The sequence below is a fragment of the Amblyomma maculatum genome, chromosome 1, assembly GCF_055883805.1.
Source record: "Amblyomma maculatum isolate TAMU_Amacu chromosome 1, ASM5588380v1, whole genome shotgun sequence".
Classification (NCBI taxonomy): Eukaryota; Metazoa; Arthropoda; class Arachnida; order Ixodida; family Ixodidae; genus Amblyomma; species Amblyomma maculatum.
Window position 1 is genome coordinate 36,736,213 of NC_139344.1, and position 26,813 is coordinate 36,763,025.

General features: G+C 42.4%; 2 protein-coding genes across 3 annotated transcripts in view; both read left to right on the forward strand.

Annotated features, from left to right (window-relative positions):
• The window catches only part of LOC146202134 (uncharacterized), a 711,309-nt gene that overhangs the window by 243,457 nt on the left and 441,039 nt on the right, over positions 1-26,813 (forward strand). The window contains exons 1-7 of one of the 2 annotated variants that reach the window (XM_084587973.1): positions 5,045-5,122; positions 10,302-10,482; positions 11,916-11,988; positions 12,958-13,047; positions 13,292-13,424; positions 17,277-17,616; positions 20,395-20,571. In XM_084587973.1, the coding sequence (XP_084444099.1) occupies positions 11,962-11,988; positions 12,958-13,047; positions 13,292-13,424; positions 17,277-17,616; positions 20,395-20,571 (767 nt within the window). In that variant the 5' untranslated portion in view covers positions 5,045-5,122; positions 10,302-10,482; positions 11,916-11,961. Of the gene's footprint in view, positions 1-5,044; positions 5,123-10,301; positions 10,483-11,915; positions 11,989-12,957; positions 13,048-13,291; positions 13,425-17,276; positions 17,617-20,394; positions 20,572-26,813 lie in introns of those variants that run through there. The other variant, XM_084587972.1, reaches the window with a different exon arrangement.
• On the forward strand, positions 5,061-6,763 carry LOC146202139 (meiotic recombination protein DMC1/LIM15 homolog). Its single transcript, XM_084587976.1, has one exon. It carries the CDS (start codon positions 5,354-5,356, stop codon positions 6,374-6,376), a length of 1,023 nt encoding a protein of 340 aa, XP_084444102.1. The 5' UTR covers positions 5,061-5,353; the 3' UTR covers positions 6,377-6,763.

The following is a 26,813-nucleotide window of genomic DNA, read 5'->3' on the forward strand; positions in this document are numbered from 1 at the left end:
TTAACATGCTTCAGAAGAGGTTCCACGTAATCAACGCTCAATTCACATGATATGAGAACTTTATGCACAACATATCATTGCCGCGACAATTAACCGCTCAATGACAAAAGTCTTCTCAACAAGCAAAATTCATCACCCTCATGGCTCGTGTATTTACTTGTTGCGAAAATACTCCAATTTCCTTCGAATTACTGGTACTGCGACGAACTCAAAGTGATCCAAATCAAAATTCGTTTATGCAGCTCGCTGTCCTATTTGCGCTATGTACACTGATAGGCTCTTGGGATCTTGCAAGTTCTCTGCTGGCATTGCTGTCGAAACACACGGGGCAGTGCTATTATTAGGGTGCTTTCTCTTCGGTATATAATGCCTTTTGCTTTCGAAAAATATGCACCAGCAAGAAAATAAAGATCCTTGCTACACGAAATATCACGAGAGTACTTGAATATAGTTTCTTTTCTAAATGCAGATCAAAAACTGTTCACTTCGAAGTAAGTTATCTCTTATGTGCAGAGCTTGTGCCCACCTTAATCTCGAGGAAGTCTACAGTGACACGAACAAATGGCGGACTTAGTAATTGTTTCAATAGACTTAGTTGCCCCCAGTGCAAAGCTTGCAGGCCAGCATGAAGAGGTCTGATGTTAAACAAAATATATAGCAGAAAGCTTCGTCTGAAGAGAGATGATAGCGCCTTTAACGCCGTCTCTTCACTCAGCCAATTTTAGACATCTAGAGGTTGGCACGTAGTTCTCAATGCGTACGTCTATTTGTTTGTGATTTTAGGGTAAAGACGCAGCATCTTCTCGGCGCACACCCTACGTTTACAGTGGCATAGAATTGGAGGTGCACTTGTCGGCGGCTTGAATCCCTGTCACAAATTGGACTGAAACTGGAAAAGAAGGTGAATGCTAAATAAGAAGTGAAAAATTATATGACAGCAGGCTGAACGCTGCGCAGTGTACGGCTACATCATAATTTAATACGAAATGACTTGCGCATCACGATATTGCGTAATGAAAAGAAATGAAACCAAAGTGCAGACAACGTCACTAGAATGCTGGTTCTGGCGAGCAAGTCGACAAAGCTGTCACACTTGTTTCACGGCATTAAATTTTCGCAGCCCACAAACGCGTTCGCTGAGGTAATGCATGCCTTCGAAGCCAAAACTATCATAATGTAGTCATAACTGCACTGTAGCCGTGTAGAGTGCAACGGCAGCACGTAGCAGCTACGTGTATAGGGGAGAAAACCTGGGCCAGGGGGCGCTGCGCCGCTCTGTGCGTCAGCGCCCTCCATGGAGATCCCGTCAAAACCTACGCGCAGTGCGGCCGCGTCGTCTGCTCCCCGCCGCATAGAAAAGGGAACCAAAGCTGGAGTTTGCTCCGCGACGCCAGCGCTCGGTTTCCAGCGGAGCGGAGAGGAACTACAAAACCTACGCGCATCCGCGCCCGCGCTGCGCGCGGCTAGGGTCCCTAGCGCGGCTGTCTGCGGAGTCGGCGCAGCCCGCTCGCTCGGGAGCGCGTGCTACAGGCAGCCGCACGTGCACGCGGAGCGGGAGAAGGAGAGTGAGGACGAGGGGGGATGGTCGTGCGTCTGTGCGCGCAAAGCCGGCGCTCTTTGCCAGTGGTGTTTCTTATTTTTGCTTTTTTCTGTGCCCCGGCTGACATAAAGGGTGGCTGGAGGCACGCTTTTTATCAGTGCTTTCGAAAGTGAGAAATTATGACTAATTGATCGCCGCGGACATTGTTTTCAAAGAGCGCTTGTTGGCAGGCTCAGACAAAAAAAAAAAAAAACGAACGCGAATTCGGTACTCGAATTGGCAGAGGCAAGCGACAGGTATTTTGAAGGACTTGAGGCGGCACCTCTTGATGTCTCTTCCATGTTGTTCAGAGAATGAAGGGACCAGCCTTCTCGTTGAGAATTGATACGCGTATACACAGCGACGAGTGCTCTGGGCGCTGGTTGGGGAGCTTCCTTTCCATTTGTGACTGCTCACTTGAAAGGGGCCTATCCAACTCTTTGGGGACAGACGTTTTAGGCGACGCTGCCGGCGCCGTGGTGCCTGCTTTCGGCGCGTTTAGGCAACACCACCTAGGACGCGTTCCCTACAAAGGCACAAAGCATGCCGCCTTACCCTTTGGTTCCTGCTGACAGCGGTCATGGGGAGTTCGCTGCTGTGGCGCTGCCATCCGAAATCAAGGACTTATCTACCTTTAACGATGAGAGGTTTCTTAACGACCTGGATCACTGACGAGAAGCCGAGGCATGCCATTTTTTCGGCAGTTTCCTCTCTCCGCGAGACGAAGAGCGAGGAAATGCCTGACGACTTTTCATGCAGGCGGGGACATCTCTCCAAGTAAACATTTGTCTTCTTAATTCCACAGCTACGCTGTGCAATCCCTAGTTCAGTTATCTCCTCTAGCGAATGCGCAGTTTTGAGCTCCCGAAGCAGGATCGCGCATGAGGATAGAACAATTAACGTATGTGTTTTCCCTTTATAAGCGCCGAGTGATGGCATTAATGACATATATCTGTTTCTTGAGGTCGACTTGGTGCCGCGATGGCTGCTGCGGCACCGCCAGTTACAAACAGAGGTGCGAGATACGAGCGGTACGAGAAACCTAAAAAAAAAACAAAAAACGACAACCATCGTTTCAACACGAAAGAGAGAAGAGAGAAAAACACTTTCACAAGTTTTGCGAAAAAGGGCGCCATCACTTTTTCATTCGTTTTTTTTTTTTTTTTTTTTTTCTTGCCCCCTTTGTTGGAGCGCGACGGCGGCCAGAATGCGGCCGGAGGAGGAGAGAAACAACCGAGCGCGCGCGCGCAAACACGTGCTGGAGAGCAGCGCGGGGCTAGCAGACGACGCGGCCGGGCTGCGCGTAGATTTTGACGGGGTCTCCATGGAGGGCGCTGACGCACAGAGCGGCGCAGCGCCCCCTGGCTCAGGTTTTCTCCCCCCATGCTTCCGCGCCGCCCGTAGCAGACGACGCGCACGGCTAGGAGCAAGAGTAGGGTGCCTCGATACCAGCGCCGCGCTACATCGAGGCACCCTAAGCAACAGTCGACTGCAGCGCCGATAGTTCACGCGACCGCCACTGGGGACACCTCTCCGGGCGGAGCTGGGAAACTGAGACTGTTCTAGTAATGTTGCTCTTAAAGGTGGATTCACACGACGGACCGAATAGCGAAGCGATCGGTCACGTGACCTCTGATCCGAGGTCCGTCCGTCCGCGGCGAGCATTCACACGGTGGGAGAGAATAGCAGACGACAGAGCCGACTTACTCTTTCTCCCAGGCACTGCGCGAGAGGAGAGCCTTGTTCTGGCGCGCTGTTATCGAGGGTAGCCTACCATGGACGATGCATGGACGGTGGGTGAATGCGCGGGTTGCGGCGGCCTACAGCTACTGCTGCTGCGCCGTTTTGCCAAAGTATTGTGGTGACTGTTTCGCTCGATGTGGTATACTACGCAGGCAGTTCTCTGCAGTGCAAACGATCGCGCTTGCTCTATGAGAGCTGCATGAAAATACTGCTTTCAACCCTTGGAAGACGACCATTCGGACTGCCCCTATGCTCCCGGTACGTGCCAAATGCCAAAACGCTTGAGGAAAGCGATGAATACATTCAAGCGACTGCTCTGTGCAGTCACAAAACTCACGCATTCGGTATCGCGCAGTGCAAGAGCCTGTCACTGTAAATTCTGTGAAAACCATGTACTGCGAATGAAGGCAAAAACAGGCTAGTTCGACTCCAAAATAGAAACGACTGCCGTCAGTCGTCAGAAGCCGCTTCTCGCTTTCCTCCAGCGTTTTAGTGCAATGTATGTTACGTTGTCTATGCTTGGGCACCGGGAGCATAGCTGGAAAGCGTTCCGCGAGAGAAATAAATAAATAAAAAAATGTCTTGTCCGTGAAGGATCCGAATTGTGAAAAGGACTCTCGACCTTGTCGCGAATTGCTGCTCGCGGACTGAAGCGAAGCAGCGGAAATCACTGACGTAGGGCCACGTCACAGCGAATCGTGAGAGCGATTCGCTATTCGGTCCGTCGTGTGAATCCACCTTAACTGCCGTCGTGTCAGAGTAGATATAATTTTTCTGTACAAACTCCTTCATGGCCACATTATGCGTCCTCAGCTCTTAGAGCACATCTTACTGCGCGTTCCGCGAAAGAGCATGAGGGAATTCAGACCGTTTCAAGTTTCTCCGCTTCTTCATTCCCATTCCCCTCTGGACAGAATGCAGAGGTTACTTAACTCTTTTTGCCTTCACCTTGACATCTTCCAAAACTCGCTCTCTTCATTTATATCGGATATTCGTAGCGTTGTATTGTAAACGGTACTTTATCACATACATAACTTCCACTTTCTAGCCTAAATATTGTACTTCACTTTTTGCTTTTTCTCTTGTTCAATGCTGTTTGTACCTTGAACTGCTTTTTATCTGTTTCTTATTTATATTTTAACTTTAAACTTTATATTCGAATCTGTCCCATGTCTGTCCCGCGTTCAACTCTATTTCTTTATTGTATTTCCCTGTATTTCTAGCCTGTGTTTTAGATACCACACACTGGTCGCACCTCGAGTGGTTGTTTATTTTATGTATATTTCTATATTACTATAGTCAATGACGGTTATTTGTTTTGTTTTTCTCTCTGTCTATCGTTTTTTTGTTTCTATCTACTCATTGATTTCTTTCTCTCCGTGACTCTTTTCGTTTAAGTTTCATTTCATGTGTTATCTGTTTCTTTTTTTGTGTTCTATCTGTGTGTGTAAAATTTGTGGGTGCATATATATATTTTTTTTTTTGTGCTGCAGCACTAAGACCACATGGTTGTTCCTGCGCACATTAAATAAAGATTTATTATTATTATTATTATTATTATTATTATTATTATTATTATTATTATTATTATTATTATTATTATTATTATTATTATTATTATTATTATTATTATTATTATTATTCAGCTTTACTTTACATAGCTTAGCCATGGCTTAGCGCTTCGCCCAAAATTTCTCTGTCTCTAGTGCACTGCATTTTGCAGGTGGGCAACGTGCTCACCCGTCACGTGCCCGTCACGTTTCCCTGTTTGAAATGCTGTCTGCTTTCGTCTGCGAAAAGGTAATCGTAATACCCTGTAATAACACATTTCCTTGATTTCCATGAGAACCTATCAAAATTTGATTCGGAAGAAAATTCGTTACTGTTTTCGATGGCTGTTCATCTTAACTTTATTTTCTTATGTTGTGTCGACTGCAACCTGTGACCACATTTCTTCCGTGGTTAAAGCCCCGCTCTTTAGTCCCTTAAACGCGTCGTTTAAACGCAATTGTCTTGCCTCTGAGCGGTAAAATGGGTGATCAAGTTGTCGAGGAGGTATTGAGTCAAGTGTATGACGACGAGGAAGTCTTCCAAGACATCGACGTGTTGCAAAACCATGGCATTAACGTGGCTGACATAAAGAAGCTCAAGGCAGCCGGAATTTGCACTGTCAAAGGGGTACAAATGACCACTCGGAAGAGGCTGTGCGCAATTAAAGGCATCTCCGAAGCAAAGGTGGACAAGATCAAGGAAATAATTGGCAAAATATCCGATTGCTCAAGTTTTCTGACGGCACTTGAAGTGTGCGAAAAACGGCGGTATGTATTCAGAGTCGCCACTGGCAGCAAAGAACTTGACAAGCTGATGGGTGGTGGAGTTGAAAGCATGGCTATCACAGAGGTATTCGGCGAATTTCGCACCGGAAAAACGCAGCTCTCGCATACTCTCTGCGTCACTTGCCAGCTCCCCGGTGAAAATGGTTATAGCGGAGGTAAGGCGATTTTCATCGACACTGAGAATACTTTCCGACCGGACCGACTGCGCAGCATCGCCGACCGGTTCGACCTCGATCATTCAGCCGTGCTTGAAAACGTTCTCTACGCCCGAGCCTTTACGAGCGAGCATCAAATGGAAATGTTGGATCAAGTGGCAGCAAAGTTTCACGAGGAGGCTGGTGTGTACAAGTTGCTCGTGGTTGATTCAGTTATGGCACTTTTCCGAGTCGATTTCAGTGGTCGTGGTGAGCTGGCCGACAGACAACAGAAGCTGGCGCAGATGCTTTCCAAGCTTCAGAAGATCTCGGAGGAGTACAACGTGGCAGTGTTTATCACCAATCAAATGACTGCTGATCCGGGAGCAGCCATGAGTTTCCAGGCGGATCCTAAGAAACCGATTGGGGGACATATCTTGGCGCATGCTTCTACAACACGCATAGCCCTTCGCAAGGGCCGCGGAGAAACGCGCATCGCAAAGATTTACGACAGCCCCGATCAGCCAGAGAATGAGGCGACATTCGCCATCACAGCTGGTGGCATTGCAGACGTCACAGAGTAGAACACTGCATGCGCACTCGTTGCTGGAAGAGCTAGGTGTGAATTTTAAGCGGCATTTTTGAACTTTTGCATGCTTCTTCCGTTATAGCAATTTCTTTAAGCTGTTTACTTTTCTTTTGAGAAAATAAACAAGTTGGTTTAATGCCATTTTGTTTGTTACTAGTAATTGTCTGATTTAAAATGTCATTGTTATGTTGTTTTATCGACAGACTGACACGTGTTAACATTGCAGCAATTACATGCACTAGTTTTATTTTAAAATGAATGAAATTATATGAACACATCCATGGTGGAGTGTATCTGCTTTAGGTGAAACTCAGAAATGTAATGTACAGGGCCAGCATTTTTTTAGATATTTATTTGAAAGCATGCTATCAGTAGAAGTCTTCCCAACGACTGTGGGCTCACACCATACAATCAGTTTCACTTTGCTCTACTCCAAAAGCATCTGCTAAAGCTGTGTGTGTTCGAGGAAGGTCACACAGCAGTAACTCAAATAAAGAAACAAATAATAAATTTTAGCAGAAAAACTATTTCCCATGTATGAGTGCAGCATGCCAAATAGAAAAAGTGCCATATATTTTAACTATTGCCCTATCTTTGATGCAGGTCTACTTCATTAAATAGCTAGGTCATGGTGTTGTATGTTGCTGCAAAAACTGAAGGTATTCTGTGGGATATCCTGAAAGATATAAAAGCTAGCTTACACACCACTAAAACTAGTTTTCCCATGTTTGTTTGTTTTTTTGCTTCCGTTTCTTGTGTTCTTAAAGCTAATTTATTGCGAAAGAAATACTAGGTGATGAAAAATGATAAGAAGGAAAAGGCAACATGCATTTAGATTTTCATTTCTTATTTCTTATTTTTCTTTCCTGATAGCTCAAGTGAACCTGCATACTGAGGTCCTTCTGATCTTTTTTACAGTTGGCTACAGGTTGGATATGTTGTCTAAGTGATATGCATGCTGAGTCTGATATTTTGCTCTCAAGCATGTTTAAATATGTTCTTGTAAAGCATACCATTTGATTTTCTATGTTCCAGCTTGATATACTTTATTCTAGCCTTACAGAATACCTTGAATTATAGGTTCCGAGGATTGTAGTAGATATTCTTAGAGATGCTTGTCTATGCCACCCACACAGAGGTTTCTTTTGTTTATTCATATTTATGGCCAAGAAATGTATTTATGATATGGTAGCTTTTCTGGGGTGTTGTGTATTTTTACTTCATTATGTCTTAGCTGAAGGAGTGTGTAAAAATATTTCTTTATTGGTTAGAGTAGGAAAGAAAGAAGAATGCTATAATCAAACTTTTTGCTGAAAGTGCCATTTACTGAGGAGGAGAGACTTAATTTTGGCCCTGCATCCTGCATAATGTTGATTAAATAATATCTAATAATTTTACTGGTGCATGTTTTAGTGATAAGCTTGCTGAAAAGCAGTTTTAACAGTAAATGACACTGCTTTCAATTTGACACGCGCACAAAAAGAGCTACGGTAAACGATTTAACATTTAATGGTTCTTTTAAAGGAATCATGCTACTTGATTGTGCTACTAACACTGAAAACGTTGCTGGAAGGTAGTAAAGGCCAAGAAATGAAATGACATTTGTAGCCATTGACCGACAATTTCGGGAGAAAACTGTGGTGGGTTGACAGATTTTTGGCGTGAGTTCCAGAGTCTATGCTAAGTCTTTGACCTCAAAACTTTAATTGTGAAGTGCTTTTTGATGTAGATGCCAGAAGCTCGAACTGAGTGACAGGGAAATTTTTAAGTGCAGTTTTCTCAGAAATTAATGCATTATTGGTTACGAGACAAACATCAGTGTAGTCAGGAAGAGCCGTGTAATCGAGTTTTACTAGAAAGTAAATTGGATGGAGTTGTCCCCCAGGGCCCATTTTAAAAACATATTAAAGGGACAGTCTACTGACTTCTTCAGCAATTTTTTTTTTTGCTTCATTCGTGAGCTTCATCCCCAAGTTAACAAATATCCGGCTGTGGTGCTGAGAAGCACAGCAGAAGCATATAAATCTGAATTTTTTCTATGCAATTGCCTCATTTTCTCAGTGGTGGGCCGCATCTGTAAACATTGACGTTGTGGACACGACATGTAGTTAATATAGTAACTCTATGCAGCTCTATGAACATGACTGCTGCATTGCCTAAGTTGCATGCAGAACGTGTCATTAACTTCGAAGCACAGATTTTATTAAAGCTATAACTGAGAGGACAAAATGGTTTGAAATAGAATGAAATGAATAAATAAACTAAATAAACCCGGTGACGTCTACCGCAGATACCAACGGCCGTTTTTGCCTCTAGCAGCTCTGCTGTTGGCAGCACCACTGCAAGTAGGGCGATTTTTTTGTTTCAAATGCAATTTAGCAAGGTTGAAGAATAGAAGCAGCTGTAATTTGTTGAAAGAGAAAAAAAGCAGGCTGCCTTGAGTTGATATGAGCACAAATATCTGTCGATAGGACGCTGTGGCATAGTCATGAAGTGTAGCATATTTACTTCAGACACTCCAAATAGATGCCATGTTGGTAGCAATGAAAGGACACTGTGTGGAACCACCATCTGCTAAAACCTGATTTTGGGGATCAATTTATACATTCCTGGTTAAACCACGAGTTCTCTCAATACTGACTCCAAGTGGTAAGATCTGCCAAAATATGCCAATATTTTTATGCTCGTCTCCAGGAGTAGACTGTCCCTTTAAAGGCCCACTGTCCACCCTCCGGTCGAAAATATTTTCTTCCCCGGTGACTGTGAGACTTCGCCCCTAGAACGCAAGGCCGCAAAATGTTTTTGAAAAGAGTAACTAATAACGCAGTTACAGCCACCGCAATCACCCGATTCTATCATGCCTCTCTCCTTCCGTTCCCTCGCAAAGGTTTTTCACTCTCCTGTCCGAGATCGTCTAGCCTCCGCAATACAAATTCCCCTTCCTCCTCCGCGTTTGGCGGGAGGTGGGGCGTGGCTCTCCGCGAGCGCGAAAAAAAAAAAAAAAAAAAAAACGGTCGAGGGAGCGCGCGCCGCTGGATTGTCTGGTCGTGGCGAGGGAAAAGCGCGCTGCGAGCGGTAGACACCCATCCTTCTCCCGTCAGTCAGCGAGACGGACCAATGGACATCGTTCCCGATACGTACGTCATTATTGTGGGCCGTCGGTCCAGCGCAGGAAAAGAGGAAGCTGGCTTCCCGGAGGAGAGCATGAGAGAGCTTTGAATTGTATTTTCGATGCTTTGCGGCGCGCGTGTCACTGTAGCATTTTGCACAGACTATCTCCGGTACCTGATCGAAACACTGGGCTCCTTTGCTTAAAAGGGCCTTCCCTGGACAGTGGCCCTTTAAGGCTGAACTGAGATTGTTGTCAAATAGTTTGCTTTGCATTCCTTTCTTTAGAGTGTGCTAACTAGTTTGCTTTCAATCCTTATTAATAGCGTGTAAAATTTTTTTCTAGTTGTATGTATGCTATTAATGTTTAATTTGGGGAATTTCCCATTTTCAGAGATTATGAAAAATAAAATTTGTAAAAAAAAAATAATTTTTACAGTTTCAGAAAATTTCGACCATTGGAATTGTCGCACATTTCCGAAATTGATGGAGTTTTCAAGCTGCTCTTGAAAAGAAGAGCCTGAAATAATGGATTTGGGGGTCTAACATTTAGTTATGGCAAGGAGCAGCGCTAATGCATGCATACTACTAAATTGCAAATATTCCAAGGATATGTTACTGCAATCAGTTAATTTGATATTTGAAGGCTAATAACGACGTAAAGTTCGGAGCTGTGAAGTTCCAAACAATTGTGATATCAATCTTTAAAGAATTTGAGAGGAAAGAAGCAATAGACTCAATGCGTTATATGTAGGAATTGTTACCTGCCCTCTTCAATCCTGATTGCTTGTTTCATCTTTTCCCCGTTCAAGCTTTGGCTCGCCTAAAAGGCAGGCGGAAGCGTTGGTACGTCTTCGACCAGCATGGCTGCTGTTTGCATTCCTACAAGAGTGACTTGGACGCTGTAGCAAGAAAGGCTCCGTTATTCAGCATTGATCTCCGTAACGCTGCAATTTCTTTCCTCGTGGATGAGGAAAACTGCTTTGTTATCCAGTAAGTGATACTGGCTTTTACTCTTCCGGTGAATCCATCCAGTGATATGAAGATGTTCTTTTGTCTGAACATCTGGAAGCTTTAACAAGCTTAGCTATGGGAACTTTGAGGTACCAGAGCAAGTAGCATGTCCGTCTACACCCTGTTTTAATTAATTGTGTTCTTAGAGGGACTTGTTTGTTGCTATTTGTTTCTTCATTTTTCATCTCCTTCTGTTGTAGCTTCTTGTGAGGCTGCAGTATGTCAAAATAATAGTAACTATTATTGGCAAGAATTGCCAAAGTGCCAAGGAAATTGTATTGCTTACTTTTGGACATCCGCAGTAGTATTGAAATCAGTGTCTTCAACTATTTTAGATATTAGTTCTAATATTGCACATTAAAAATGAGCCCTGAAGCAGTTGTCAGTTTTGGACTGCGAGTCAAAACTAACCATCGACCAGAAACTCTGAGTTGCTCACCGGGCCGCCCGGTGATAAGAACCACTGCAGATGGTGCGAAGAGAGCTCAGGATGCGGCTTTAATACCAAAGCAAACCAAAGCATAACAAAGCGTAGAAATTCTTTCATGTATAGTAGGGGTAAACCTACTTTGCATTTGATTAACTATTTAAATCAGCTGTATTGTTTCTTGTACAGTACATACAGTGGAGTAAGGATGGTATTTCGCTATATTTTTTACTGATTTTATATTGTTGTAATGTTGGTTTTCACATTCTCTGTGTTACTCCCCTAGTGTTCTTTTATATTAGACAGGATACCAGATGATTTTGGTGTTTACTTTGGCTGTTTGCATTTTTATTATTTTGCTGTTCGTATTTTCACCAAATGTTAGCTTACACATTTCTGACTGGGTTGCTCAAATGTTTTGTTTTTGAATTGGACAAGATGCTAGCCACGCAGGCTGTCAAGCCAAATAATTTGAGTAAATCTTTCTTGAATGAGAAAATAAAGCTTCCTTCAGCTTGAAATTTACATCTTCCCTTTCATTTTCATGGCTACCATACCCAAACTTAAAATGACTGACCTGTGCTCTGCATACCCAATTTGCAGTTCAAATGCAAGCTGTACACTTATCCTGTGAGCATTCAAGGGCATCATTCATTCATTAAAGTTTTACATTATTCATCATCAAGTGGGTATTAATCATATTTTTCCTGCTGTGGATGTCACATACTCTTGAATGTAAAGGACTGTGCAAAATAGAGGAAACAAGCGGTTAACTAAACTACTATTGTTGATGCAACAGTCTTGCATAAATAAACTGCGTTTTTCAATTAGGTCAAGACTAAAGGTATTACCTTTGAATTGTGGCAGGAATGTGGGGAAAAAAAACGACATCAGTGATGGTGCAGCTCCTCTGTCATCCAGTGCCGTCATAATGACTGTTTTTTTTTGTTTGTTTTTTTTTCCTCTCATTTCCTTCCTTTCTTAGCTCGGGAGCCAAGGAATATGTTTTTGTGGCTGGAAGTCATGAATCAATGATGGCATGGGTCATGGCCTTACAGGTGATAAAACCAACTTCTTATTACTTGGGAGTCTGATTGTTATGGTGCATTTCATCATAGCATCACCATCATAGACGGTGTTGGTGTAGTCCATAAATACTTCAGTTCTTTTTAATATGAAGCATAGGTTCCTGTAACATGCACCGTATAGCCTAAGTAATTGTTTAGCAGGTTGCGTTGACATAAATGTTTGCCCATTTATGTTGCAGTCTTACTGGTAAGAAACTGTTTTGTGTACAATTCAGCTGATAAGAATTGTTATGTCTTTGTTGAAGTCACTGTTGTCTACATGCATTTGCACATGTAATGCAGTGGAACCTGTTTACTATGAAATGTAGGATGCTTGTGATTTGTTTGATATGTTCAGTAGTTCTGCGTACTTATCCAAATTAATTTGGAGCAAATTTTTGTTAGTTGTTTGTACACTAATTTGCTGTGACCTGTAGTGCAAATGAATCCTGGTTCCTAGGTAAAAAATTGGGGGGACTTTTAATCTCTGCCTTTCAGGGTATGGTGCAGCAGCATTATTGGCTCCCATATGCGAGATTCCCTTACGAATTCTCATTTGTGTTCGTTTACTTTTTTACTTGGTTAATCAGTGCTCTTCTATTTCTGCCTGTATTGTATCAGACACGTTCGTTAGCATACAAGGCGTAAGATACCACATTAAGTGGAAGACCACTCGACATAAATATAAATCTTTGGCCAAGCCGTACTAAGTTACCTGCGTGGCCTAATGACAGCATGTCTAACTCGGGATCCAAGGGTCCTGAAAGGCCGGATTCCGTTGGGAAGACGAGATGGAATAACTATACATTATGGTCAATAAAAGGTTTCACTGGCCAGACAAAAACGAATTGCAGAATAGTTCCTTTGGGGCAGTTTAATGCGGCAAGGTAAATGGTATGTATTGTGCATGCTCTTTTTAAAAAAGTTCATTTGTGGAAAAAAAAAACCTATTTTCTGCAGGCCTGCAGAGATCTCTGCCGGGAGCAAGAGCCAGTTGATGCTGCACATCTGGAGGAAGATGACATTGCGAAAAGAAAGATCTCCCTTCCGGTAAATAATATGCGGCTCACTGAAACGGATGGCGGTTGTAATAAGAATGATGTCACATTTTGGAAGTTGTGTATGGGAGGCATAGATTGTTTGAAATATATGCTATACGGTCCAGTTTCTTTTATGCATGAGTCAGTGTTTCCTTACCTCCTTGCAGTGGTTAGTGAAGCATGCAAACCATTTTCTCCATATTTTGAATAATGGAAGTGCTTGATGATGTGTTTTTGGATCTGTTTGTGTTCAGGCTGGCATGAGGATAAATGAGAGCGGGGTGGCAAGGCAGTCTGATGAGAGCCAGTGGCAAGGGGCGCCTGGTCATGCCTCATCAACTCATCACGAACAGTGCGACCGGAAGCTCTCTCTGCAACACTTGAAAGGTGGTGATCTATGATCTTACGGTTATTGAGTGCTATAATCAACTTTGGCATTAGATGCTCTAACTTGAGTCGAGGTTAAAATTTTTCTCAGCAATGTCTCACTCTTTAATTTACACTTAGTCATGGCAGGAAGTTAGGTGATGAAATTTGTACCTAGTATGCTTGCAAGTGCAACTGGCTCTTATGAATGGCTCCTTGTTGTACCACAGTTAGACTCGGTTGATACAATTAGACTCAGGGATGGGCTGTTTTACCACGTCAGGACCTCGCGGTGGAGATGGGGTTCGTTAGAGTGCAACATATTGCAGAAGGATGAGACGGATAGACGTATACTTCTTCCAAGCACAAATGTACAATGGAGTTTATTTACACTATTTACAGACTTTTTACACTAAACAATGGCCAGAGTAGTCACTACCATTTGGAACGATCGGGAATGTCAGGCCAAGGTTCACCCGCAACAAGACCCTGTCCTTCCCGACCGACGACTTAATTATTTTTTCTCACCCTTCGCTGATGGCCAGCGGAACTGAAATACTGTATGTATCTGTACTGTGCGCACGGCTGGTGGCTATGGCGTTTGAGTGTTTTTATTATTTTACTGTTGTTTGAGGGACTGGTTCGCTCTGCCTTGTATTCAAGGGGAATAGATTGAACAAATTCCTGGAAAGGGTACTATGCTCGGAGTGAGTGGACTCGGAAGCCCCACCGTACCTTTGGCCATTTGAAATTTGAAGAAAACTCGCCAATTGGCTCCAATTAATACTTTCCCGATTGGCCACTCAGAAGGTCCCCGAAATGCCGGGAAAAGTAATTTAAGGGAGGGTTTTGGCACCAAAAAGGAGACTTGGACAGGGCCTCTCGGCGGCGAGTCGGAGGACTGAGTGTTCGGACCGGGTCAAGCTTTGCACTGACTGCGCTCCGAGGAACGAGGGACTGCTACAAATAGCGCGGCGCGAGTTAAGTGCCCCATCTTATCACAACGGCTCTCACGTGTTGTCAACTGCTAATGTCCACCTGTAGCCTTCCCTGCAGTACACTTTCCAGCTGTCCAAGAACATGGCTTCTTCAAAAAGGGCCATAAACTGCTTGCAAACATTGTGTAGAGAGCGCGACGCTCAGGCTGCACCAGCTAACATGTCCCTTTTCCAGAGAGCTTGCTGCTGGCACTGTTTTTACTATATGGTTTGACTGCCCTCTGCAAGCAGCATTTTGTCCCCTCAGTTTTGAAGTGGTTGGATGACCAAGGCGGGACGTGTAGCCATCCAAAAAAAAAAAAAAGGTGTCACAAGACACAAGACAATACGACCTCCCGATGTGCCAATGCGCATGATCTATTGCCCAGCGGCCTAAAAACTTAAATCATACTGTCACCTATTTTTGTTGCTTTGCAAGTAGTGAAAATCTCTTTATTCAAATGAGAAAAAAGTCTGTGGGGAACTTGTCAGAGTGGTGAAATTCAAAGCTGTGTTGTGATGCTTTATTGGTGAAACTTATTTCCATGAATGCAGGTTCTAATGTGCTTGATTTTAAAGCATCCTAACAGAAGCGCTTAGGGTGACAAACTGGATTTCAAGGGAAGGAAAGTGTAGCAGGGGGCGACAGAAAGTTAGGTGGGCGGATGAGGTTAAGAAGTTTGCAGGGGTCAAGTGGATGCAGCTAGCACAGAACCGGTTTAATTGGAGGAATATGGGAGTGGCCTTTGCCCTGCAGTGGGCTGATGATGATGATGATGATGATGATGATGATGATGATGAACAGAAGCATAACTGAAAGACAACATTGCCAGTACCTAACCTGAACAACCAGTCAGAATCTAAAAACAAATACCAGAGGAAAAAAAAGATAATTTTCTTGCAGAGAATCTGGAAAACAAATTTAGGCTTACAGTCACCATTGGATTTAAATTAACTTTTCTGTTCCCCCTGATCAATTCGAGGATTCTCTAAATAAGCTAGCATTTGACAAGCACATTGCTGTATCCTAAAACTGTTTTTGTTGAATTTGGTCTGGCACATTTTCAGCACCAAGGCATGCAGAGACTTGCATGAAAAAATTTGTCAGCTGTAACTTGATGAAAAAATATGGCGATTTATTGTGGATACGCTGCCTTATACGCGGAAGGTGCTGGGTTTGCCCCTCATACTGACGGATGCCTAACGATTATCCTGTAGGTACAAGCTTGTCCATCTTCTCAGTTTCCTTCAAAAAGCTTATCTGGTTTGTTGGTTTATAGAAGTCCCAAAGCAACCCACGCCATGAGAGATGCCGTAGTGGAGGGCTTAGAAAATTTGACCACCTGGGGTTCTTTAACGTGCACTGATATCGCACAGCACACAGGTGCCTTTCTTTTTGCCTCCATCGAAAAGCGGCTGCCGCAGCCGGAATTCGATCCCGCATTCGAGTGCCCTAACCACTGGGCCACTGCAGCTGACGACTGTTGTGGGTGTCGGTGAGTATGGTGGCTAGCTTTGCTAGGTTACAGATCTGTGACCCAAACTATCGCATTTAATTACTATTTGAGTGTCGCTACAATGGAAGGATTGCTAACAAAATAATCGGGAGGCTAACCCCACTAGTAATTTAGAACAGCCTCAACTCAACTCTCTCCAGGTTTGGTGTTTGGCTCCTCTGGAAAGAAATGCCAGGAAAACAACGCACCCTTTGGGCAAGGTCACCCTGGTAGCATAAAAAAATCATTTAAATTTTCATCATAGTCATTATTATTTTGAATGTCTTAATCATTAAGAAAACCAGCCATTATGAAGGCAAGCATTGTGTTCCCGTACCTAGTAAAGTTTTCAATAATGACTTGATATTGTATGGCATTGACAGTTCTAGTTTCTGAAGTTCAGAAAAAACTTCAGAAAGTGGCACTGTAAAACCTTTTAAATGTGTCATACTGTACATATTTACATTGAAAGCCTAATTTATAGCACCCAATTTTGATTGTTTTTTTTTTTTTTTTGCACAAATTTTGATTCTGCGGTCATCAGCCATTGAAATTTGCATGTCGATGAAGTTGATCTGATCGCGTATACTTTGCTGTCTAACTTGATTTGACAAAGAATTCTGAGAGAAATAGGCAGGAGAGGCTAAGAAAACGGAACTCTAGGTTTTTAAGTATGGCATTGCAGGAATATGGGGATTCCTAAACACATACAAAAAAAAAAAAAAAAAAAAGGTAGATGTTGTGTACAATAGCGAAAGTTTTAGATGCCAGCACAAAGTGTGCACCTCTAGTTTCTAGGAGAAGGTTAATTTGTGACTGCTTTTGTGACTGCAATAAGCTTTCACCATGCAAAAAGATCTTGGCCACATGTATTACATACATTATGAAGATGTGTGCTAATGATATGCATGGATACTTGTTGAAGTCCTGTACTCAAAATAGCCATTGCGACTGGTATCATTGATGACAACGTTTTTGGCTTTGAAATCGCATTTGAAAGCTGATTGCCCCTTTAATCTAGAGCTGCTCAAATCCTGTGAAAAAAAAAAAAGAAAACAGGCATTCAAGGGAATATACTATACCTACTTTTTCTTGTCAGGAGAATTTTTCACATTTAGTGCGGTACTTTAATGTTTGGGTCTTTTTTTTCTTGGAATCAATGGAATGCACTTTATATGCTCATTAGCTATAAATTGCCAAGACATTACAGAATGGGCTTAATGAGTTGGCATGGGGGGGGGGAGGTGGTGTGTCAAAAGTTGCAACGAATGTCAGTAGGTAAAATGGAAGAGGATACAAACATATGTAATTTAAATCCCAAGTAACATTGATGTTCTATTATTGATGGGTATACAATTTGGAGCTAACTGCACTTCAAATTTTATTTTACTTTTTTGCAGCTAAAGCCTGGCCAGTAATGCCTATTTCACTCGCCAACCATCAACCTACTACGAATCCTACGATAGAGGATGACTGTACAGCGCAGCCTGTCACTGCCATGTGCACAGCTGCTGAGGAACACGCTGCCGAACTGAAAAAAATGGACAGTAGTGCTCAGCCTCTTTCACAAAATAAGATGCCTCTTGTTTCAACATCATCATCCGAATGTGTTTCTGCAGTGCCCAGCTCCATTCAGTGTTGTGCCCAGCACCAAAAAGAAGGCGGTGCTGTGATGCATACACTTCGATGCAGGGATGGTAGTGGGGGAAGAAATCATTACAGGAGAGCACCACTGCGAAGGTTGGTTTCTACTCTTCTTCTTCTTCTTTTTTTCCAGGTTTCTCAGGTGTTACTGTCGTATGTAGCTTCACAGTTTATCCTTTCTCTTTCATGGTCTTTCGGAACGTCAACATTAATTTGGAAGTTATTTCCAAATGAGGAAATTATGCTTTTGTTTGTGGGAAAAAACGTACAGCTCCCACGGTTACAAAAAACAGTTAATTTCATTCTTAACAGACCAGTGATTCGTATTTGCACTAAACATATGCAAGCCTGATCTGCAAGCTTGACCTCCCTTTTCACATTTGTCTCAGGGACGTTGTTGACTAGCTGTAACTAAATTACTAGTGCTTTCATTGTACCTAGTCCACATTGCTTACTAACCTCTTGGACATGATTGCTTCTAAATGCACTTGCTTAGTCTCATTTGTCAACAACTGCTTTTCTTTCACAGCCATGGTAGCCCTGAAGGTATGTGAAATGAAATGAAGGGCAGTGTGTTTATGTCAAAGTTCCATACCTAAACCCTGTAAACCTGATGAAGTTATAAGCTTTTAGTACTGCCCTATAAGCAAGGCCTTCTCAAGAAATTTGACATAAAGAACCCCACAAGCATTCAAGAATTATATGGTCCGAGTCCTCCTGCTGTTCTGGCTGCATCTTCTCTTTTCCCTCCACATTAATGGCAAGCTTTAGGACTCACAAGCCTGCTTGTGACTCCTAAAGGATGTAGTACAGCGTTCCCACTTAGCTCAGCCATGAAGCTATCATGGCTGTGATGACAGCTAATAGTGTGATTTGTTATGCAAGCTGTGTTGTGGCCAGAGTGATACATATGGCAGCTTCGTAAATTATTTCATTGTGAGTGAGCATTTTGTCTGAAACAGAAAAGAATGCTCACACAAGAGAATAATCTTTTTTATTTTTCATGAAAACTTTCATCTTGCTATGGAAACAGGATGAATAGACAAAGTTGCTTTTATTACAAAGGCTCCCAGGTTTGAGAGTAGCATATGAAGTAAAGAATTGTATTTCTTTCTGCCTCTCATCTTCCTAATGAAATTATACCAGCTGCTGTATATCATATATCTGGGAATGGGGGGGGGGGGGGGGGGGGGTGCTAGCCTCTGTAGCAAAATTTGTTTTACAGTTTATGTTCAAGCAAGACAGTGATAACAATGTTGCAGTAAGAGTTAGCTTCTCTTAAATGCAAAAAAAAAAAAGGTTTTGTAAGTGCAACACATGAAGCTTGCTTAGTACTTTATTTTTTAAAGGTGCTCGCTGTAATTTTCCTTTTTACATTTTATATATATTTTAAAGGCCTTTACATGCATACATGAAAAGCTATGCTTAGGATCACATGGACATCCTGCAACTTCCTTGTAACACCATGGCTTCTGCTAGTGAATCGTTAGGTTTGAGACGTATTGTTACTCTAGCTGGGTCTACGAGCGGGTAAGAGGTCTGAGAATGTGCTTTGTCCAAAACAAAGGTAAGGGAACAGCATGAGACAAAAAAAAAAGTTGATATTGTTTATTCATTATGTTAACTATTACACTAGTAAAGAGGAATCGACAAAATGCAAGGATGAAGAGGCGAGAGTGCACAAATGGTTTAGGTAACGACTCCAAAGCGTGCTGTGTGGTGACAAAGTATCTGGGATATGTGTCATTATGAGGGCTCTGAAGAAGCCATAGCTTTCCTTTTGCTTCACGCATGTCTGAAACTTCAATGTGCTAAAAGCTAAATCTACTTTTGTGACCCAATTTGTATGTCTAAAGCACGTGCATGCTCTCGTGTCCACAACATACACACTATAAAATGTCTATATGGGCATAGTTTAAATTAATGGCAGCTTTAGTAATTTAATTGATTTGTTTATTTGGCACTTTTGAGCGTACATGAATGTGCTTAGGTAGACGACTGCCATTCTGAATATCTTTGACGTAATAACGCTTTATAGGCTGTTTAGGAGATTAATAACAAGGTTCTTCACTACCAGCATCCATTTTGCCTTTTTGTGCTGGTCAGATAGAGAAGTATGTTTCTTTGAAATCTTATATGAACTATAGTGCTAAGCACTGTGCAGAAAGTGTATTTGCTTCTCAACATGTGTTTGCTACCATGAATATCCCTTTTATTCACTTTAGTTCAGATTTAGTAGACAGGATTTCAGGTACACTTCCAAATGCAAATAGCAGGAGATTAGCAGAGGTGCCAGTGCCTGCTTCAATGTATAGCCTGCTTGTCACCTTGTTCTATGAAGCTAAGGTGGCTCTTTTTAAATGATGAGTCTGTTTCTCACAGTTGAAGGCATGAAAGCCCCCATTTTGTGACAGAAGGTAGTTTTCCTGCATCTCTTGTTTGTAAGTTTTCAGTTGGGGGTATACACTCATGAACAAGTTTTTACAGGATGCAGTTGTGCGAAAAATCTTTAAAAAAGTGCATGTTGTCTCCTATTCAGCCGGCATGCATTCTATCGAACGGAGCTTTGTCCTCTTAGGCCTTTTGGTGGCTTGCCGATGTGAACTGGTTGTCCTGACCATGCATAAATAAGAGCCTGCATCTCCTAAACCTTTTTTGCACAACCGTACCGTTTTTTTTTTTTTTAAGAGGGGAGGTGGGGGGGGGGGCTTATAATTAAAACAAAGTAAAAAGGGATTGCATGTTAGCAACGTGCACGCTTTGTGTTGCTTTGCATTTTCCCTGTGTGAGGGAGGTTCGTGGGCCTGGTTAAGTCTGTTGCGGCAATCATGGTTTTCTTCAGACTATGTGACTGTGTTGTTGCTTCCCACACAGGGTGAGCCACCATGGCAGCACATCTGACTGTGAGTCTGATTCGGACGCTGTGGATCGCAATGGAGTTGGCCGTGATTGTGGGGGATTTTCTGCAGCAATGTGGGAGCGCATTCGCTTTTTGCGTATGGCCAGCTCCGAGTCGGCCAAGGATAGTGGAAGGAGCCAGGAGCGAGCAGGGTGGGTGGACATGTTTGGCTGTTTTGAAATTTTATTTCTTTGCGTTGTCGTTGCAAACTGTCCTCCAGCTGGAGCAGCATTGGTAAATGATTATTCTTCACTTTTTGTTTCTATTTAGCACCCGGTGCTCATGCCACTGTCGTGTGTGCTTGATTTTCGATGCCTACTGAGCACATTTACTGTTCGTTTTGTTTCTTTGTCATCATACTCGTGACACAAAGGCTCTGTGGCAAGGGAAAGGTGTCAGAAGCATACATGAAATAGGCGTTTAGATGCAGCTGGAACACATCATTCATTAGTGACAGTAGCTCATAATGACTACCAGGAAATCATCAGTGTAGTCTATTTTATTTGCGTGTTGTTTTCAAATAGAAGGATACATTGAACAGCTCAACTTAACTATTGGGTTCTTTTCCTCTGCTATTCTAAATAACACTGTCAGCTTAAGAATGTAATAATGGAAGGCTACCCAGTGTTGACTTAAAATACATACCAAAAACTGCAGTCGGTTGGATTGCTGGACAGGCACCCAGCGTAAATGGCATTTTGCTTTTACATGCTCAAATGCCTCACGTAGCTGTAAAAGACAAATACTACAACTAGGCTCTGTACTCTCTTTGCTTGTCTGTCCAGTCCTTTGTTCCAAGGATCCAAAGTTATACGTGTGTATTAAGATGTTTGCTTTGTACAGTGGTTCTTTTGCACCTATGGGAAAATTTTCTGCATGTCATTATGATGAGCGTAGAACTTTTCATGCTTCTTCTTAACTAATCAGAACAAACACCTACAAGGCAAAATCTGACCAAGGAACTTCTATTCTAAGCCTGATAGTAGATCCGTTTTTGTTAGTAACATGTATGTGTATTGTTCAGAAAGAAAACTGGTATATTTTCAGAGCTCTTCTCGCAGAACAGTGTGTGTAGAGTGTGTTGTTGAGTGAAAAACGTTCATGTTGCACAAACATAGTTGTGCAAAGTTAACCAAACAAGGAAATGATATCGAGGAAATGATATCGTATTTTTTTGTGCTGCATATTTGATTGACTTTACTAGTACCAGGCTGCACTGCTGGACAGAAGAGTGAATAAAATAAAATAAAATATTTGATTCTCACTAAAAAGTTTTACAAGGTTATGGAAGAAAAACGGGGGAAAAGCTCCTCAATTAACATCAAAATCCTCAGCAATAGCTGCGGTAGGGTGGAAAAGCACTTGGGACTTTAGAGGCAGCTGGAGGCTAAAAGAGCTTTATCAGTGTGCTTTGTGGCTTAATATTTTTTGTTTGTGTTGTTCCAAGACCATTACTATGTGGCCTCATATAAAGTTGTGACATGTGTCATTGTTTTTGCATTTTTGTGTTTTGCACTTAGCAGTTGTAAAGTTACATTTGTCTGCACATCTGCTTGTTTGAATTGCTCAGGGCCAGTTGCATAAGAGTTGAAACCTTCTTGTGACTTTTTTTTTTATATATATATTTTATTCGTTAGTACAGATGCCAGAGAGTTGAAAGCTGAACTTTAACCAGCAAGGTGCCGTCATTTGGCCACCCCTGCTTGCCTTAAAGGGACAGCAAACCTAATTCCTGAGTGTGTCATTTCATTTATGCAGTTTAATAACCAGGCTTCTCACAGTTATTTGCCAGTTTCTTGCAGTGCAGGAAATTTTTTTAATAAAGGAATTTGCAGTTTAATTGAAAAGATTTGTATTTCGCACCTAGTAAAAATTGTGGTGATAAACACGCCATGGCTGGTACACTCGCGTGTGGTAAAATTTTCAAAGCCTGTCTTTTTTTTTTTTTTTCTCCCTCTCACTGTTTTGATGTGATACATACTTTAGGGCTTTGCAACACGTTTCTTAAGCACCAATATAATGAAGTTACTCCAAGGTGCAACTTGTCTAATTTTGTTGTGCTCTGAGTGCTATTATTTTGCAGACACGGCTTGTGAGAAGCAGCTAATTAACTGGCTTGTGTACAAATAGCCACCTCTTGTAGTGCAGACCACAGGTGCACGATTTCTATGTTTCCTCTAAGCAAAGCTTTTTCATTTGAATCTGCTGAATTGATATCTTTGAAAGTGTGCCAGATATGTTAGATATAGCTAAGGGTTGGACTTTTCAGTTGTTTTTTTTTTTTTTTTCTTTCTGAAAATTTGGCTGACATTTTTCAGTGTTTATTTTAGGATTAAATCTTCATTTTTTTTTAGACAAATATAATGTCCCATGGAAGAATTAGTTTGTTTGTTTGTTTGTTTCGGTGACATAAATGTGGCTTCCGTGCAATAAAATGTAGCTTAACTTTACAGATTTGCTTGCAAAAGCAATTGGTGTACCAGAGTAATAAACTTGCATGTGGCTGTGTTTAGAGCAAGGTTTGGGTTGCAGTATAAAATGCTATTGTGGCTAAACTGTCGACGTGAAAAGATCTACGTTGTGACAAGCATGTTAACACATGAAGGTTGACACTTGGGCTTGTTGGTACACAATACAAAGGAATATATAGCACAATGAAGACAGGGACAGATGGCGAAAGGAACTCTGAAGATGTTCTAAAGAGTTCATATCTGTAAAAGATGAGTTTTATTCCAGACATGTTGGCGTGCTGACATAAGCTTTTCCATAATCTGAAATAGTGTAGTGGGCAGGGGCTAGAGGAGTCTTTCTGGCTTCAAACAAATTGATTCACTTGGGTGCTAAAAAGGTAATAGCATGACCAAAATGTTACCACGTTACCAAAACGTTAAAAGAATGTGACCAGCTGTGAAGAGAATTTTGGCTAAAAATTTGTTGACTGCGTTGAAAACATTTGTTTACCAGATACCTGTTTCATGTGCAAAAGCAATATGTTGGGCAAATGACAGATGTTTAAGTGACAAGGTTTGCGATCCTGGTCGTGACATGTGGAATATGTGCAGTCTGTCAGTCTGCCGCCACAACTGTAAATATATAGTGAAAAAAAAAAAATAAAAATAAACAACAATTGTTATTTTAAAAGTGTACAGAAACTGGCCGACATGTTAAATGATTGGGGGTGAACAGATTGCACCTTTTGGAGAAGATTGTGTAAACAACCCTTTTTGTGGCACCGTCCTCAAAAGGGCTAGCTCATCTGTGGAAATATTTTTCTAGCTTGTGTGCATCTGTCAAACAGTGGTGCTCTAGCACAAAGGCCACCTTTTTCACTTAACCAAAGACTACTGCTCAAAGTTAGCGATGTGTGAGTATTTCCTGTCTGTGCCTGTCTTTATTGCACTGCATATTTTCTCATACGTAAATAAGTGTTCATTTGTAAATTTTGGGTTGAGCAGAAACCAAATAAATGTGATAAAAAAAGTAGAAGTCACAACTAAACAAACCGCTTGTACATTTTGTTTGGTAGGACTAGCGGAACCAGGCCCTACTCTCTATAGTTACCTCCATGCCAGAATAATTTGATGTGCCTGTGATGCCTGCTGTTTGCTTCACTCATGTTTGAATTGTGAAAGTAGCAAATGCCTGCCTCACAGGAACAAATTTTTGAATTGGAGAGAAAGAAACACTGACTGCAACAGAAATCAACAAAGGGCCCGAAAGCCTTGAGTCATGTACACTGCATAATGACTGCAGCAGTGGAAGCGCCACCAAACTGTCATGCAATGACACGAAATTACATTTTTCTGGAGGTGCTTTTGTGTAGTTTCCTGTCAGCAGTGTTGCGATACATTTGCAAATATTGCCTGTGTCCTTATATGTCTCGGACACGTCCAATTAGATCACGCTCTCATTGAAATGATACCGCGAAAGCAGAAAGAGAAAAGCATATATGTTTTAAATGTGAAGAGAGAAAGGATTGCGGCTTCGGCAGCCTATTCGCAAAAAACGAAACAGATTGCGGGCAAAAATTCAATTATCATTGTAGGGGACTTTAACGCGCATCACCCCGCATGGGGGCACAAAATTACGCACAGTAAGGGGAGGGAACTCTGGGACAGCATCTTACAGAATGAGCTAACCTTAATCACTGACCCTATGAAACCAACATGACAGGGAAATAGCATGAGTAGGGACGCTACACCCGACTTAACACTTATCGGAGGCCAAATCACGGCCACGTGGCGTAACACAGGGGAGGACCTAGGAAGCAACCACAAAATTATTGAAATTGTGGTAGAAGCCGGACTGCCCGCGCTAAAACCCAAAATGTTTGCAGCTGTAAACTGGGACCTATTCAGGCAGAACCTCCATACAGAAGACGAAATTACAGACATAGCATCTTGGAGCACAGACATTCTCATGGCAGTTAAAGAAGCCACCGAAGAGGGGGAAGCAGACGAAGCGCAAAATGTGGTCGACAAGCGCTTGATAGGTCTGTGGCGCAAGAAAAGGGAGCTAGAAGCAAAGCTTGCCCAGAACAGGGGGAACAGGAATGTACGCAAGATCCTGGCCAAACAGAACAGAGATATTAAGGAGCATGCTCTGTACTTAACTAGACAAAACTGGGGTAACATCTGCGAGCAGATGGACTGCAGAATCAGCAAAGCTAATGTGGAAAATGCTTAGACATCTTTTAGACCCTGATAAGACAAAACATGAGGCACGCCAGCAACTACAGAAACTCGCATATAAATACGAAGGCACTAGTGACCAACTGATCTCTGAAGTGAGGGACAGGTACTTGAGATAGACGGCCCCCACACCCCTCCGCGAGTGCAAGGGCGCCAAGAATCCCATTCTGGACGAACCCATCATAATCGGAGAGGCTAGAACAAAAACGGCGGCAGGTCCAGGCAGAGTCAGTAATCGCATGCTAAGGAATTTGGATGATGCATCAATAGCTAAGCTAACAGCGTATATGCAGGAATGTTGGGACAAGGGCCAAATTCACCGGCGTGGAAAAAGGCCAACCTAGTCCTTATTCCGAAGCCAGGCAAAAGCTAAGTCTAGAAAACCTGAGGCCCATTTCACTTACCTCATGTGTAAGTAAATTAATGGAGCACATAATTTAAATGAGACTAAGCAGATTCCTAGAAGAACAGGAACTTTACCCAGACACGATGATGGGATTCAGGGCACATCTTTCCGCATGCGACGTCATGCTTCAACTTAAAGAGCAAGTGCTAGACAATCAAATGTTAGATACAAGAGTAATAGTGGGTCTAGACGTGGCCAAAGCTTTTGACAACGTTGACCACTCAGCCATACTAGAACGCCTAGAAACTCTGAATGTAGGTAGAAAGACATATAATTACGTCAAAGACTTTATTTCAAATAGAAGAGTAATATCTGCCTAGGGGGGAAGGAAGAGAAAGGAATAAGACTGATTAACAAAGATGCTCCCCAAGGCTCAGTTCTATCACCAACACTCTTCAACAATGCAATGATTGACCTACTGAAGAAATTAACAGGTATAGAAGGACTCAACTAAACAATATACACAGACGATCTCACACTCTGGGTTACCAGAGGCAGTGATGCGCACATTGAAAACATGCTCCAAACAGCGATTGAGGAAATTGAGTCGTATCTAACCCAAATAGGACTCAAATGCTCTGCCGAGAAATCGGAAGGGCTCTTCCTCAGCCAACAAAATAGACAAAGAAAGCCCCAGGAACATGGGATAACGCTAACGGTAAATGTGGACAAAATACCCTGGGTAGGAACGATTAGAGTGCTGGGTCTTCGGATTCAGTCAAACAGTAAGAAGACCGGAACGTTACAGAAACTCGAATCGACTAGGCCAGACGTGTCGGCTAATCAAGAGAATAACAAACACGTGGGAATAAAAGAGGCGAACCTATTGAGACTAATTCATTAATTTGTAATTAGTAGGATCACATACGTGGCACCATACCTACGGCTGGCAAAAGCAGAAAAGAACAAGATTGAAATCCTAATTAGAAAAGGTGTCAAAACCGCCTTAGGCCTCTCTCCGTACACATCCACCCAGAAAATTCCTTACATGGGGATTTAAAACACGTTAGACGAGCTCATTGCGGCTACCAAAGTAGCACAGCAGCAACGACTCCTACGCAGCCGATCCAGACTAAAAATAAAAAAGCTAGGCTTCGAACCTCGAGCAAGGCTAAAACTGACTGAGGATATCCCAAAACACATAAGGAACAAAATAAAAATCCTACCACTTTTAAGGAACATGCATCCGGTACACCATGAGGGTAGAAGAAAAGACAGAGCGAAATCTCTGCAGAAAAAACTAGCAAACAGACAGGACGTGGTTTACACGGGCGTGGCAGAATATGAACGCAGAACA